At 50.3% G+C, this 14,820-nt stretch overlaps 1 protein-coding gene across 2 annotated transcripts in view; it reads right to left on the bottom strand.

Annotated features, from left to right (window-relative positions):
- XKR6 (XK related 6) overlaps positions 1-14,707 on the bottom strand; it is a 165,236-nt gene extending 150,529 nt beyond the window's left edge. The window contains exon 1 of one of the 2 annotated variants that reach the window (XR_008429741.1): positions 13,962-14,051. Coding sequence is in view for 1 of the 2 variants with exons in the window: in XM_053937212.1 (XP_053793187.1) it covers positions 13,962-14,689 (728 nt within the window). In the remaining variant the exon portion in view is untranslated. Of the gene's footprint in view, positions 1-13,961 lie in introns of both variants that reach the window. The other variant, XM_053937212.1, reaches the window with a different exon arrangement.
- Between the last annotated feature and the right edge of the window lie 113 nt (positions 14,708-14,820).

The raw sequence follows: 14,820 nt of genomic DNA, 5'->3' as shown, positions 1-14,820 counted from the left end.
CAATGTTTAATCTGATTTTTTGCTCTCCTGAACTTCTGAATGGAAGACATTCCCCTTACTGAGGGATCATTTTTATTTTCCTATAAGGATATGTGGATTTTTTCAGCCCCTTCTGAGACAAGGGGCACTATGAGAAAGGACCAAGCACTAAAACCAACCCTACAGGGGTCATTTGTCCCTTGTGTTCACTGCCTGACAAACAGATTTCAAACTGCGCTTTGCATCCCCATCAGAAGATCCACACCAATCTTAGAGCAAGCCGAGAAAATGCTGGAGAATGTCTGAATTTAGGGATGCCAAGATTTTCCCACAATAAAACTGGGGCAGACCAACCATAATTTTTTGCAAAATTATAAATGACACCTGAAGTCCTGGCTGGCTTCACCTACTGAGGGATGATTAAGCTGCAAATCTACAATTACTTCTAATCTTAAATAACTGATAGGATTTGAACTCCCAACATACAGTAGCTCAAATGCGATATTACTGGGAGCTTTTTGAAGCCAATCAATAACTATTAAAGCTGGATCCCATCAGCTAGCACCAGGTATTAGCCGCTTTCTCAATATTTCAAGGATTCAGTTATTCTTAGCTACAGTTAAAGTAGTAAAATGAAGTGGTCTCATACTGACACTGCGATAAATACGAGATTAAATATAGAACAAATTTATTACTCCCCGAAGTCCTACTGAGTGTCCTGATTTTTTTCTTTTTCTGTATCCACAACAATCTGGTTTACTTTGATGTTTTATTATCCCAGATCTAAAGCTCACGATTGAAAAGCAAAGCCTGCGCTGGTTCAAAGAACCCAGCCCCGGCCACGTCGGGGGAAGGGAACAAATTCCAAAGGGAAGGTGCGGATGGCAGAGCCGGCCCTGTGACAGCCGCCATGCCCCACTTAGAGCAAGTGGCACTCACAGGCGAGTGGTTTGTGACACTGAGCGTGTGTGACACGGCGCAGCACCCCTGGAGTGCCTTGGGCTGCCAGAGGATCGTGCCTGCAGGAGCCGACTTTTCCTAATACCCCGTGCTTTGAAGAAAGCGGAATAATCAACCCATTTTTAAAGCAGTGGTTTGAAGGGCTCCGAGGAGTTTTAAAGGAAAGCAGTTAATTACTTGGCTCACTTTAAAAATAAATTAACCCACAAATTAGAGTCGGGATGGGTGTGGGTGATGATGGGTCACCCCAGAAGTGCACACTTTCGGCTGGCTGCATGTCCTGAGCTCCCAGTTTAACCCCAGCGGGTCTTCCCCGAGGAGCAAAGCACTCTGGAGAACTGCAGAAGCAACAAACCACGTCCTCCTCCACCAGCATCTGAGCAGGAGAGTCCACAGGGACATGAGTGTTCAGGTCTCAGCTAAATTCCCTGGAAGTGTTTGAGACCAGGCTGGACAGGACTTGGAGCAACCCAGGACAGTGGAAGGTGTCCCTGCCCATCAGAGGGGACTGGAACTGGATGAGTTTTAAGGTCTCTTCCAACCCAAACCACTCTGTCATTCCATGATTTATGACATGTCCAGGCATTTCTCCGCTCTCCTCACCTGGGATTCACCTCTAAGCATCAATTCCAAAGTGGCCCACTGAATATAATTCTCCCAAAGATGACAATGACAATCTAATCCAATGAAGGCATCTGGCCTCCAATACTGGTGCAGGCACAGGAGTCCTAAAATAAATTTAGTCCCAAACAGGTAAATCTGATGGCCATGTCCCAAAACTAGAGGTGGATTTTGTTGGAGACTCTGACAGGCTGGATACACCTTCATCAGCTTAGAAAAACAAGACCACACTCTCCTAAGAAAATAAAAACCTTAAGTAATGGGAACGTTTTCCTTCTGATGTGTTGCATCCTTCTGGGCTCTTTCCCACTAGGCTGTTGCCTTCAATGCTCAACCAGCACAGGATCATCCCTGGGACCTACAAGCCCTCACCTCAAGAAGCATCTCTCAAGAAGAACCATTCCCAGCTGGCATCCTGGAGGCAGCCACCCTCTCCCAAAAGCCAAGAAAGCTTAACGTGACAGAAATAGCCACACTGTGCCAGCCTCATCTCAGGGCCAGAGGGCAAATCCTGCCACTACCAAGCTCCCAAGAGGAGATGTGGCCACTGAGGATGAGTTCCTGGCAAGAGAGGTGAAGAGGGGGCTCTGTCCTTGATCAGTGCACATGTTTGGACTTTGAGATGGAACCACAAAAGGGGAAAGGTGTCCCTGCCCATGGCAAGGGGCTGGAATGAGATATCTTTAAGGTCCCTTCCAGCCCAAACCATTCTGAGATTCACTGAAGGGCTATGGTATCATCCCAGAGCGAGCTGCAACAAATTTGGGCTGGAGCCTTTCCTGGCGTCAGTGGCACGATGCATTTACGTCAGTGTGTGACAGTGGGCCCGGAGTGACAAGGACTAAGGTAAGATTAAGCATTCAGGAGCAAAGCATGTCCTTCACTAAAACAAGGGCGCCGAAGCCTTATCGCGCTGCCTTTCGGCACAGCCACGTGCCCAGGCACAGCCTCAACCTCCAGCTCCGGCCCCGGCTCGGATGCACATGACTTGGCAAGGCACTGCTGCAGCTTCTTTCTCCCAAGGAAATCATTCCTTCCCCAGCTCAGCCGTGAAAAACGCTGGGAAATAAAGCCCCGAGACAACCTCCCGCTGCATCGCCAACGTGTCGGCGTGACAGACTCTGTGTGGTGACTTCACACCCCAACGTGAGCGTCTTCCCTGCATTTGTGGGTCTTCCACGAGGGAGGAACTGATGGATTTCTGCAGCCGGTGGTGCTCGGAGAGCCGTCGGTGCACACTGTTCCCAATTATTTCCATTTCTAATTAATATTCATAAACGACCCACAATACTGCGCCTTCCATCAGCCGTCACACACCACCCACGCTAGATGAAAGGACAACTACATGAGATAAGCCGTTTATTGGATCAAAAGTCCCCTTTAGACGAGGAGACAGCTACTGCAACAGCCTCCAACTGATAGCATCCCATCACATGGAGGAAGTATCAGCAAATCTCCCTCTTTAAACCTGAGATTCAGCACACGAAATGCACAACGTAATTATTATGTTAATTTAGCTGCATTTTGCTGCCTGCTTGAGGCTTGAGCTGGAGGGAGGAACTTCAGTTTGAAGAGCTGCCACTGAAAATGGCTACTTCAAAAAACTCAACTGACACCCAATTACACCGTCAGCTGTCGAGTTTAATACCCTTTCGTCCCTGTTGTCAGCACCACTGCCTCACCTGGCTGGTTTTGGGCAAGGACTCTGCCCTTCAGCTTTTGCCTTTACCAACCATCTACATCTTGCTCCAGCAGAATCCTAAAGGTGCTTTACCTGTCCTCCACCCCAAACTCAGTTTAGGTGGCAGAAAACAAGGATCTCATCTGTTTGCACAGAACATGGCCTGGTAATAACAGTTGTTATTGTCCACTATCCCTGCACGGACAAGAAATTAATCAGAAAGACACCTGACATTCACATCAAGCCCACGCAGGATGACAGAAAACACTGAGAGTGGCAACATCACATTCCCCCCTCTCCAGTGATGGGAAACAAGTGTGTCCCAGCTTTAAACTGAGAGACAGTAGAGTTAGATGGGATTTTGGGAAAAAAATATTTCCTGTGAGGGTAGGGAGGCCCTGGCCAAGGTTGCCCAGAGAAGCTGTGGCTGCACCTGGAACTCTGGAAGTGTCCAAGGCAAGGCTGGACGGGGCTTGGAGCAACCTGGGATAGTGTAAGGTGTCCCTGCCCATGGAAAGGGTTGGAACTGGAAGATCCTTAGAGTCCCTTTGAACCCAAACCATCCCAGAATTCCATTATTATAAAAGGAGCAGAGGAAGGTGCATTGCCCACTGCTCTCCAGAGCTGTTCTGCTCCTCATCCACAAGGGACCCAAACAGTCTGCCCAAGAAAAAGCATATTTACACCCATTGCCAGAGAGGGAAAGTATAAATATTTCCAAAGCGTTATGAAGGCTGGTACTTACAGTCATGCTTTGAAAGGGAAAGAATAAAGCAAAATATTCAATTAGAAAAAATTACTATAATTGCAGGTTCTATTTTATCCCTCCATTAAAGCAATAAAGTGCCTCGAAATATTGCTAAGCTGGGATACAGAGCTTAGTGCTACTTAACATATTAATATACATCCAGGGGGGTTAATTTAATTTAGATCTGGATGAGGGTCTTCTCTCCTCCCTGGCCCCTATGGTCTCCCCCTGCACTTCCAGCTGGATATCCATGCATGCTTCTCCCCCATTCCAAGGGATGGACACGCAATGCTGAGGCTGGACATAAATTCTGACATGTGCCACAACCTCTGGAGCCAGAGGACATCAAGCACATCCATGCACAGCTCCATACACACAGATTCCCAGCTTAAACCATGTTTGCCTGCCCCTCAAAGCTCTGATGTCTGAGTATTTGATTTTCTGTTGGACAAAAATGTCCAATTCCTGCTCTCTGAACATCAAACAAAATCCTCTTGGAAATGTAAAATCGTCCCATTTTATTCTAACAGCACATAAATCCCATGGGAAGGGATTTGCTGTTGAAAGTCACTGAGCAAGGAACTGCTGAGGCTGAAGAAGGGACTCTTCCTCCCAGCCTTGGCTCTCTCCATGCTTTCTCCACACTACGGTGCCATGAGCTGCAGTATTCCGAATATAACCTCGCTCTTCCCTGCGACAGAAGATAAGTGAATCTTATTTTAGGGAGCCCTTCATCCTTTTAATTAAACAAATTTATATCACTTCTCTGTATCTCATAGCCTCCATTATCTTTTGTGAACTCCTACAATTCTGTTGTAAAGATATATTGAAAAGCACTAATTGAGATAATCTCTGGAATTCAAGAGTTGCTGTATTTTTAGCCATGTTTTAAAACTATTTTCCCTTTGTTTCTGGAATGCCTCCCATCCTTCCTCCCATGCCAGACTGTTTACATTATTTAAATGCCTTCTGCTTTTACCACTCTTTACAATTTTTACTTCAACAACATCGGCCTCCGTTGCTCTTTTTTCCCTCGCTTAGACATAACTGGGATGAATTCCAATCCCAAACTCAAAACCACTCCTGGTGCTTTACTGCTGTCTTCTGTGTTTGGTAGATCAGGCAATGTATTCCTGCCATCCTGTCATCCAGGGCTGCCTGTGTGGAGGATCCAAGCATGAGGAGTTATCTTTTTTTACAAGAGAAAATGGGAGAATGGTGGTTTTCCCAGAGACGAGAACTCTTTAAACTCACAGGGATATGTGACATGTCCCTGTTTTAGTAGGTGATCCTGAGCTACCTTACTGGAAGGATGAGGGAGCTCATCTCTCCTGGACTTTTTTGGAGAGATGTGATGTCCAGTGTCCATCACAGAAGCAAAATATGATCCTGCTCCCTGCCCCTACAGAAAACCCCACAGAACCCCATGAGCTGAGGGAGGTTCTGGCAGCTGGACATGATCCTCCCTCACTCAGGTTTGGGTTTTTCCCACAGGTTTAATTAGCAAAGTGATAAAGGCAGCTCCAGCTGCCAGCCTTTTGCACCATGGCTCCTGATGAGATTTTAATAAGAGTTCTACCAAAATGGTGAGGGTTTTATGGGAAACTTCTCCCACATCAAGCCGACCTGTGAAGCAGAAAAGGTGATGTAGCTCAGCAGCTGACAGGAGTTTTCCAGCATGAGCTGAGACCTCTGCAGTGTCCATTTAAACCTGTTCACAACAGGCTTGGTTTTCCTAGTGCCCATTCACTGACCATCTACAGGGCACAGAGGCAGCATTTAGGAGAGATTTCTGTCTTAGTCCTATTTCCCATGGGGTTTTGGGACAGGGAGAAGATGCCTATTCCCTCAGCCCATCCTGTACAAAGGGGGACACTTAAAGAGGGTGTGTAAAAAATAGGAAGAGTTACTTTTTACATGGACAGATAGTGATTGGACAAGTGGGAATGGTTTTAAACCAAAAGAGGAGAGATTTAGGTTAGATACGCGGAAGAAATTCTTTCCTGAGAGGGTGGGGAGACCCTGACCCAGGCTGCCCCTGGATGCCTGGAAGTGTTTAAGGTTAAGTTGGACAGGGCTTGGAGCAGCCTGGGATGGTGGAAGGTGTCCCTGAGCATGGCAGGGGGTGGAACAGGATGAGCTTTAAGGTCCCTTCCAACCCAAACCATTCTACAACATGATTCTATTTCATGATAACACAGGGATATTTCTGTGAGATGCCAAAATCCTGCTGCAGGTAAACAAAATCAGAATGGAGCAGAGGAAGAGGAGGTCATGATAAAGGCTCTGAGCTTGAACACAGAAGGTTTCAACAAAGCTGCCAATTCTGCAAAAGATCTTCTGTGCAGCTGAAGTCACTTAAGGACAGACTGTGAATATTTCAGAGGTGAACCTGAGCTCTCCAAAAAAAGGAGACGTGAGGAGCAGCACAGTCTTCAGGTCCCATTATAGTTTTGGGGATGCATTTGAGATGGCCTTTTGCTCTATTTTTTTTGTCTCTTGGCCAAGATTTGATTTTCTTCCTGGTTCAAGATATGGAAGTAAGGATTAAAACACCCATTTATACTGAAATAATGAAAGTCGATCAGTGAAATTTGTTCAGGGATAGACAAATTGCAACTCCTGAGACTCCTCCTCAGCACTGTGAATGTGGTTCCTCTGCTACAGTATTTCCATATAACCAAACACAGGCTGAAACTGGAATACAGGGTGGTTGGAAATGTAAATCCCAAGTGGAGAGAGTGACAAAAAATATAAAAATAAAAATCCATCCATGGATAGATGCAATGGGCTGCTCCTGGGACACAGCTAAATGCTCAGTCTCACAGTCCAGAAGATTTTGGGAGCATTTTGACACTGCAGCCTAAAGGACATGGGATGTGCCTGATGTTCTGCCCTGCAAAGACCAAGCAATTCCACTCCACAGGGTTCAAGATACAACATGTTCCTCCCTCCATCAGACTGCTGCTAGGTTAGAGGATTTTCTAAAGATCCTCCTCCCCTGGAAAGCTCTTTCCCCATTTTCTTGGGATCCTCTTTGGAAAAGCATCTCGGTGCCCTAAAGCATCACAATAGGCTTGGCCATCATTCTGAATCCCAGCACATCAGAAGAAGGTGGGTCAATGAAGTGACAATATTTGGCACATGTTCTTTGCTTACGCCTTTAATTACAATTTAATTTTCTCTCTAGCAAAGCCTTACTCTGACTCACAATTCTTCCTGCCTAAAAGCTTCCAGGTGTTAAAACACTGCCTAGTTCTATTGCTGATTTTCACTACAGTCAGGTGCTAAAAATTAAGTCGGGATTCAAGGGAAATAAAACAAAACAAGTAGAGAGTGAAGTTGTGTGAGGGATCCAGACTGTTCCACAGGCTCACCTTCGTTCCCCACGGAAAATTATACTTTTGACATCCCATTTCTGCTCCTTGCAGTCTCAAGGCAGAGCAAGCAGCTCTCCTCCAAAGAGATGCTTTATCACCATCAGTTCTTCCTCCATCCTTTTCATTAAAAGAAATGCTCCCTGAATAACCTACATTTGTTCGGAGAGGAGAACCACTGCAAGGAATAAAGCTGGCTCAGTGCAGCTGAAAGCAAAATGGAAGTGTCTGGAAAGGTGGAAAATACAGGAATTTTAACACACAAAAAATGGTGAGCCATCTTTCCCTCCTTCCTTTGGCACCCTGCCTCCCCTCCACCAGGAAAGGCACTGTCAGGCTGCCACTGGCATTAGAGATAAAGCCATAGGGAGAGTGGGAACAAAACAAACAGCTGTTTTTCCTGGAGTTCAGCTTGAACAGCTGAAAAGGGATGTTGTGGTCAAGGACCACATGGGTGGGAGCATTTAGGTTCCATTCCATTCAGAGCAGTTGGGTTCCATTCCAGTTTTTGGACTCCTGGAGATGCTGTCCCCAAAATACCTTGCAGCAGTGTCTTCACCTTGAAAGTCATGGAAATTTTATGCTGGTTCCAGTAAGAACTAAGTCAGGTCACCCAAGCAGTTCAGCTTCCCTTTCCTCCTCCCCAAAAACCAGGGCGGGGGGGTGATGAGCTGCTGTCACTGCCCAACCACAGGGCACTACATAGCTCTACCTCAACAGCATCCAAGAGCAAACCAAACTCCAGTTTCTCCTCTAAATCCCACTCCCCAGCTGCCCAAGCCATGCTGTCTCTGCAGAAGCACTGGTTTGCGTGGGAAGGGCAGTTCCCAGCAGGTCAGGGCAGGATATTATTTCTCCCAAGGAAAGGTCTGGAGAATTCTCTGCCCTCCCAAGGTTGGCCCAGCAGATCCGCTCCAACATCTGTGGTTGGACCCCCTCTAGTGGGAACCACTCAACAAGACACGGAGCATCACCACCACCCGCCACCCATGGAGACCCCACTCAAGGGATAAAGCCCTTCTTCCATCCTTATTATGATTATTATTATTATTATTTCCACTCTCTCACAACCTACATGCTCTGCAGATGTTGTTGGACCTCTACACCCACAGCCCAGTATTTCCTTATGGAGATCCTGAAGAAATGGGGGTGGAATGGATAAGTTTTTTGAAAGGGAGAACAACCTCACTTGAAAAAAATATAAAAAGTTATACCCCAGATCTGATTTTGTAGGGAGAACATATTTATCATCTATCCCAGAATGTCTTCCCTCTGCCAACTTGTCAAAACCTGACAAAACTCCATAGTATAAAAGCAAGCTGTTAAAACTTGGCTAAAAGGAAAAACTCAGCTGCCAGACAAGCTAACCAGAAAAAGCTGGAAAAAATATTCCAACGTGCCAAGGAAGGCAGTAAATTTACAGAAAGGCTCTACAGAGCTGAACATCCCAAACCAAGACAAGAAGGCAGCATTAGGTCAGCAGCTTCTGGTTCATCTGCTGTGTGACAAGCAGATGGCTTCCACTTTTGAGGGATTCTGGCAGAGAACTTCAGAGTTGTAGCTGCCTGTATGTCTAAACTATTCAAAATAATGTCTCTCTAACTCACAAAGTTCATCCCAGACAAAGTATTTTAGGAGAGCCTGAATCCACTCAACACAAAGTCATTAAATGCCACATATTCCATTTAAACCCATTGATTCATCCTTCCACCTCCGAAGATGAACAGCTCACAGATTTGGTCTTTCCACTAATAAAAAAGATGCCAACTCTCTGCCTAAATGTTAGGAATCTCTCACCATGTACATACACAAGACAATTTTTAATGTCACAACAGTGACAAGGGCTGTTGTGGTTTGCTGGGGTTTCTTGTACAGAATGTTTTCCTCCTAGATCTGTATTCAAATCTGTTTTGATTTGAATAATAACAAACCCCATAAATAGAGCACATTCATGTCCCAAAACTCACCATCACTGATAGTTTAACAGACACAGATTTCCAGCTGGTCGGCATTCATTTTAGCTCAGCTCCACATCCCATTAATCCAATGGAATCCAATAATGTTTGCTTTAACAGCACGGCACAACGCAAGGGATCGGACTTTCCACTCTAAACCCCCTATTCCAGGGCAGCATCCATGACCCAGTAACCCACTTCCAGCAGAGGTTAAGGAAAGGTACATCAGACAGGGAAGTTCACTCCTGTCATTCATACAGCCTGTGCCACTACTCAAGACACCAAAACTTCTACTTTCTCCTGAATTTACACGGCTGAACAGCTCCAGCAAAAGCAACAGCCCTGTCTTCACCCTGTTCCCAGCAAAACCACAGCATCCCTCCCCAAGGAACAGGCCTTGGCAGCTTGCACTGCATCACCTCTATAATGAGCATAACGTGCCCCAGCTGGCATCCTTCACTTTTGGATAGTCTGGATGAATTGTTCAAGTCCTCAAGACAATCTAAGATTTGAGAGGCAAGGCGAATACTGTCGGTTTATGAAGGTAAAAACCCCAGGAGCTGAGCTTTATTGGTGGGAATGGCATTGGAGATCAAACTACTTCCAGCAAGAATTCAAAATATATGTATCTATACACACACATGTTTTTACTATTTTTCCAACAGCCACTACAGACAGACAGTATTAACACATCCTTCAGATCCCAGCTGAACTAAAAAAATCACAAAAACCCCAGGAATATCACTAAGTCCCCCCTCAGCACCCACACTGCCTCCTCAGCCCTCCTGCCTGGTCACGATCCACTCTCTGAATATGACACAAACAGACAAAGCCCCCATCCAGACTGCTCCAAAACAAGCTCCTTCTCCCACAGTCCTGACAAAATGAAGAGACAGCCTTGCTAAAATAAGATCCCGATGTATATTTATATTTCTGCCATAAAATGCTATTTATTCACCATCTTATTGGCGAGTCTTCCCAGTATTTACGAGAAGAAGCTGCCACTGGAATTGTGTCATCCCTCAAAATCCAGACGCAGATTTACCTAACGTATTGAGAATTCCTGTACTACTCCAACCTGCCCCCCTCCAATTCTCCACGGTTTCACTCCCAGCTGCTGAGCAACACCCACGACATCCCCTACGTAAGGTACGATCCCAGTTACGCTCCATGCAGCGGCAGCGCGGATCCGTGATCCCACAGGAAACCAGGCTCAGAGCATTACGCACTGAACTTACACTTGTCCTAGGTTTTCCTCCTCCATCCCCATGTCTAAACTTCTCCCCAGCACGCAGCAATTGTACTGCAGGCAAAGGTGGCCGAACCAGTGTGTTCCAGTATTAGTCCCATCACTGCATCCGAGATTGATTTTAATGGCGTTGGCAATTGCTGTAGTGGGAATGCAAAAAGACACCCTCGTGGAGGCTGCTCCACAGATCCTAGGAAGTTAATTCTGGCTCTGGTCAGATACTGGGAGTCAGCTCCACGCTGTCCAGCATGCCTTAAGAAGCGGGAGCTGGGTGCTGGTGGGATTAGAGATCAACAGGAGAGAAAGGTCCCTGATTTCACCTAACATGATCCGGGCTGCAGCACTCCTTGTCAGTCCCCTTTGGCATTCCCAGCTCTGCACAATCTCAGAAGCAAATGTTTTTTCCTCTGCATTAGCATAGCAGAGAAAAGTCTGGGCAACTTGAGCTTTGTTTCTTCCTATTACCCAAAAATCAGCCCCCTACATGCATCCCCTCTGTCCTGCCGGCATCACTTCGGCATCCCCCTCCCCATGCGCTCATTCAAGCGTGCCATGGCATGGGGTGTTTGTGCACAGCTAAAACACAATCATTTCTTCTGCCTGACGCCAAGAAAGGAAAAATCCAACTTGCCAGAGGAGCATCTGCATTGAGAACCGCTTTTGCTGACAGGATCAGCACTTGGGAGTACCAGCGGAAGCAGCAGAAAGGGTCGCGGACCAATTCATCATCCTCACACACACCACCCGCAGACATACCCCTCCCGCCACCCCCCAGCCCAAATCCCGTCTGTAAAAAACCCATAAAAATAGAATAAACCCCCAAGCAGAAGTTGAGAACAAATGTGCTTTGAACACTGCACAAATGACATTGAAGATGCAGAAGAAATATGTATTTGCTGTTGCACTGCATGATTGCATGGGCTTATTTCCTACGTACACATCTCACGCACCCTACCCATGCAGATCCCCTCCTCTCCACCCCCGCGGCTTCTTCAAAAAAAATTGGGAAAATAAAAATCTTTGATCCCTAAGGATTATTTTAAAACCTACAAACGCCAAGCGACCCCCATCTGGAGCCTCTTCCCTACAGCCTGACCCATCCATGATGTGGAGGGGGTGCATCCACTACCCTGTGACACAACCCAGAGTTGTCCCTTTACCCCCACCCCAAATCTCACACCCCTTCCACGTTACCAACCCGCGCCCCAGCTCAGAGGATGCTGGGCCACGCTGGGTTTTTACAGCTGTCCTTACACCACCTCTTTCCGTAAGCCCGACATCTCTGTGGCAGTGTTTGCATCCACAGGCTTTCATCCTGGAGAATCCCTCCCTGCCTCCTCCCACCTCTCTTTTTGGGGAGGATAACGTAATTTCCAGCTTGCACTGGAGGATGTTTTTTTATTCCTGCTGAGCCCGAGGTCACTTTCCAGACTCGTTCTCCGGCCAGTTTCTCCTCCACCCGAGGACCTCTCTCTCCGGCCGGGAACAGCCCCTATTGCTGACCTTCAGGCTCACACTGACAGCCCCACCGCCGCCGTCCCCACGGAGGAGGCTTCTCCTTTCTCCAAAGCCACAGCCGAGGCATCACACTGCATTTTTCCACTCCCACCACCTGCTCCTTCGGTTCAAGGGGAGTCAGCGAGCCAGCAGCTCCCGCTCCTGCTCCACTGGCTGGGGAGAGGCTCTTGAGGATGGATCAGACCCTCACCCCTCATCCCTACGGGATCTGTGCCAGAAGGACACCAACCCTCTGGAACCAGCACGTCTCAGTGCTTGGCAGCTTGGCAGCCATGGGTCCATCCCCCTGCAGACTCTTTCTGGAGCAGCCCCTGCATTCCATGGGCTCCTTTCCTGGCTGCCCCTGGCTCCAGGAGGGGGGTGGTGGGGTGAGTCCCCTCCATTGCCACAGGACCTCCCACTGCAGCGCTGCCACTGCCAGGGTCACCCCCCAGGCCTGTCCTGAAGGGAAGAGCAGCTCCATGATCCCCCTCCCCGTCCTGCCCCATGTCTGTGGAGCACCATCTCATTCCCACGGAGCTAGAATCCCTTCTATCCCACACCATGGGGGGCACAGAACTGTGTCCCCTCCAAGCTGTGAGGTGACAGTAGCCCTATTGTCCTCTCTTCAGCCCCACATGCTCATTGGGGAGGCGGCATCTCTGCTCCCTTTGGGTTCTTCTCAGTTAAGAAGGGGTCACCCCAAATCTCCACGTGGGGAGCACCATCTCATGTCCTGCTTGTACCAACCGATGCCACTCCTCCCACCTCAGCTCCACAGAGATATTCTGGGGGAACTTCTCTTCCCCTCAAATGTCCCCTCAGCACAAGGAGGACCTTGACACCTCCTCCACCATGGGGAGCACTGGCACCTCAGACCATGAGGTGACAATAATCCCCATGTCCCCCATCTCAGCCCCCAGGCTCATTTTGTGGGAATCACTCCTCCCTTTGGGTCTCTCGTCACTGAAAGATGGAGTAACCCCCAAATCTCCCCTCCTTCTCCACGTGGGGAGCGCTGCACTGACCACCACCACCTCAGACCATGAGGTGACACTGAGCCATGTCCACCTCACACCACAGGCTGACAACAACCCCCATCTGCCCTACCTCAGTCAGGGACAGTGACCCATGTCCACCTCAAATTATGAGGTGACACTGACTCCCATTGGTCCAACTTCAGCCAGGGAACAGAGATCCACCTCAAGCCATGAGATGACACTGCCCCACGTCTGCCTCAAGCCATGAGGTAACAGCAACGGCCATCTGGTCCACCTCAGCTAGGGGACAGTGACCCACCTCAGCCTATCGAGGTGACACTGACCCCCATCTGCCCCACCTTGTCCAGGGGACACTGACTCACATCAAACCATGAGATGTCACTGACCCACCTTAAACCAGGAGATGACACTGATCCACGTCCACCGTGGACCACGAGGTGACACTGGTCCATGTCCACCTTGGACCACGAGCTGAGAGCTCCCCACCTCATCCAGGGGACAGTGACCCATTTTAAACCAGAGGGTGACACTGACCCATGCCCATCTTGGACCACGAGCTGACAGTCACCCACATCCACCTCAAACCAGGTGCTGACAACCACCTACAGCAGCCCCTCCTCGGCCAGCGCGCACCGACCCACGTCCACCTTGGACCACGAGGTGACACTGTCCCCGTCCATCTCAAACCAGGAGGTGACACTGTCCCCGTCCATCTCAAACCAGGAGGTGACGGTGCCCCACATCCCCCATGGACCAGGGGCTGACGCTGCCTCACGTCCCCCTCGCACCGGGCGCTCGCAGTCCCCGCTCCCGCCCCTCCGCGGCCGCGGTCCCCGACCCAGCGCGCCGCCCGCCCCGCCGGGGGCACGGCGGAGTCCCCGGCCGCCCCTTACCTCCAGACCTGCCCCATCTGCAGCAGGTGGATGACGGACTGCCAGACCCAGACGGAGATCCTGCAGAGGCGCTGCGCCCCGGGGGTGGCGGTGCCGGCGGCTCCTCCTACCCCGCCGGCGGGTCCCCCACGCCGGCCCGCGGTTCCCCCCATCATGGGCGGCCCGCGGCTGCTGAGCCCCTGCACGGCGCCCAGCCCGCCGCCCGTGTAGTCCTGCACGAACCAGCGGAAGCTCAGGATCTGCACCAGCACCGAGGGCAGCAGCACGAAGGCCAGGGTGAGGCCGCACCACACGTAGTCCCGCCGGCCGTAGTGGTGCAGCGCCAGCCACAGGTCCGTGCCCACATCCCCCAGCAGCACCAGCAGCGCCAGCACGATCCACAGGCAGTCCAGCCACGGCCGCTCGGCCGCCTCGCCGCCCTCCGGCGGCCCTTCGGCGGCGGCGGCGGGGGGGCGCGGGGCCAGCGGCTCGGCGGCGGCGGTGGCGGCGGCCCGCCCGAAGAGGTTCCGCAGGCAGGCGCTCCGGCAGCCCCAGTAGCAAGACGACGTGTTGCAGCAGTGGCAGATGTGCAAGGAGCTGCTTGCGCCCGGCTCCTCCGCCACCTCGGCCGCCGCTGCCCCGACGCCGCCGCCCGTGGCCGCCGCCGCCTCGTCCAGGTTGTGCAGCTGGGCGAAGCCGCTGCCGCCGCCGCCGCCGCCGCCGCCGCCGCCATCCGACTTGGCCGCCATCTTGCTGCCGCCGCCGCCGCGTCCCCGGCCCGTTCGCCGGGCGCTCGCTCGCTCTGCCCCCCCGTGCCCGCTCCCCCCGCCCGCCGCTTCCGGGGGCGGCGCTTCCGCGGCGCGCGGGACGGGCCGGGGCC

This window comes from Vidua chalybeata, chromosome 3 (assembly GCF_026979565.1).
Source record: "Vidua chalybeata isolate OUT-0048 chromosome 3, bVidCha1 merged haplotype, whole genome shotgun sequence".
Lineage (NCBI taxonomy): Eukaryota > Metazoa > Chordata > Aves > Passeriformes > Viduidae > Vidua > Vidua chalybeata.
The sequence above is the reverse complement of the archived record's forward strand: the minus strand, read 5'-3'. Positions and strand labels throughout refer to the sequence as shown.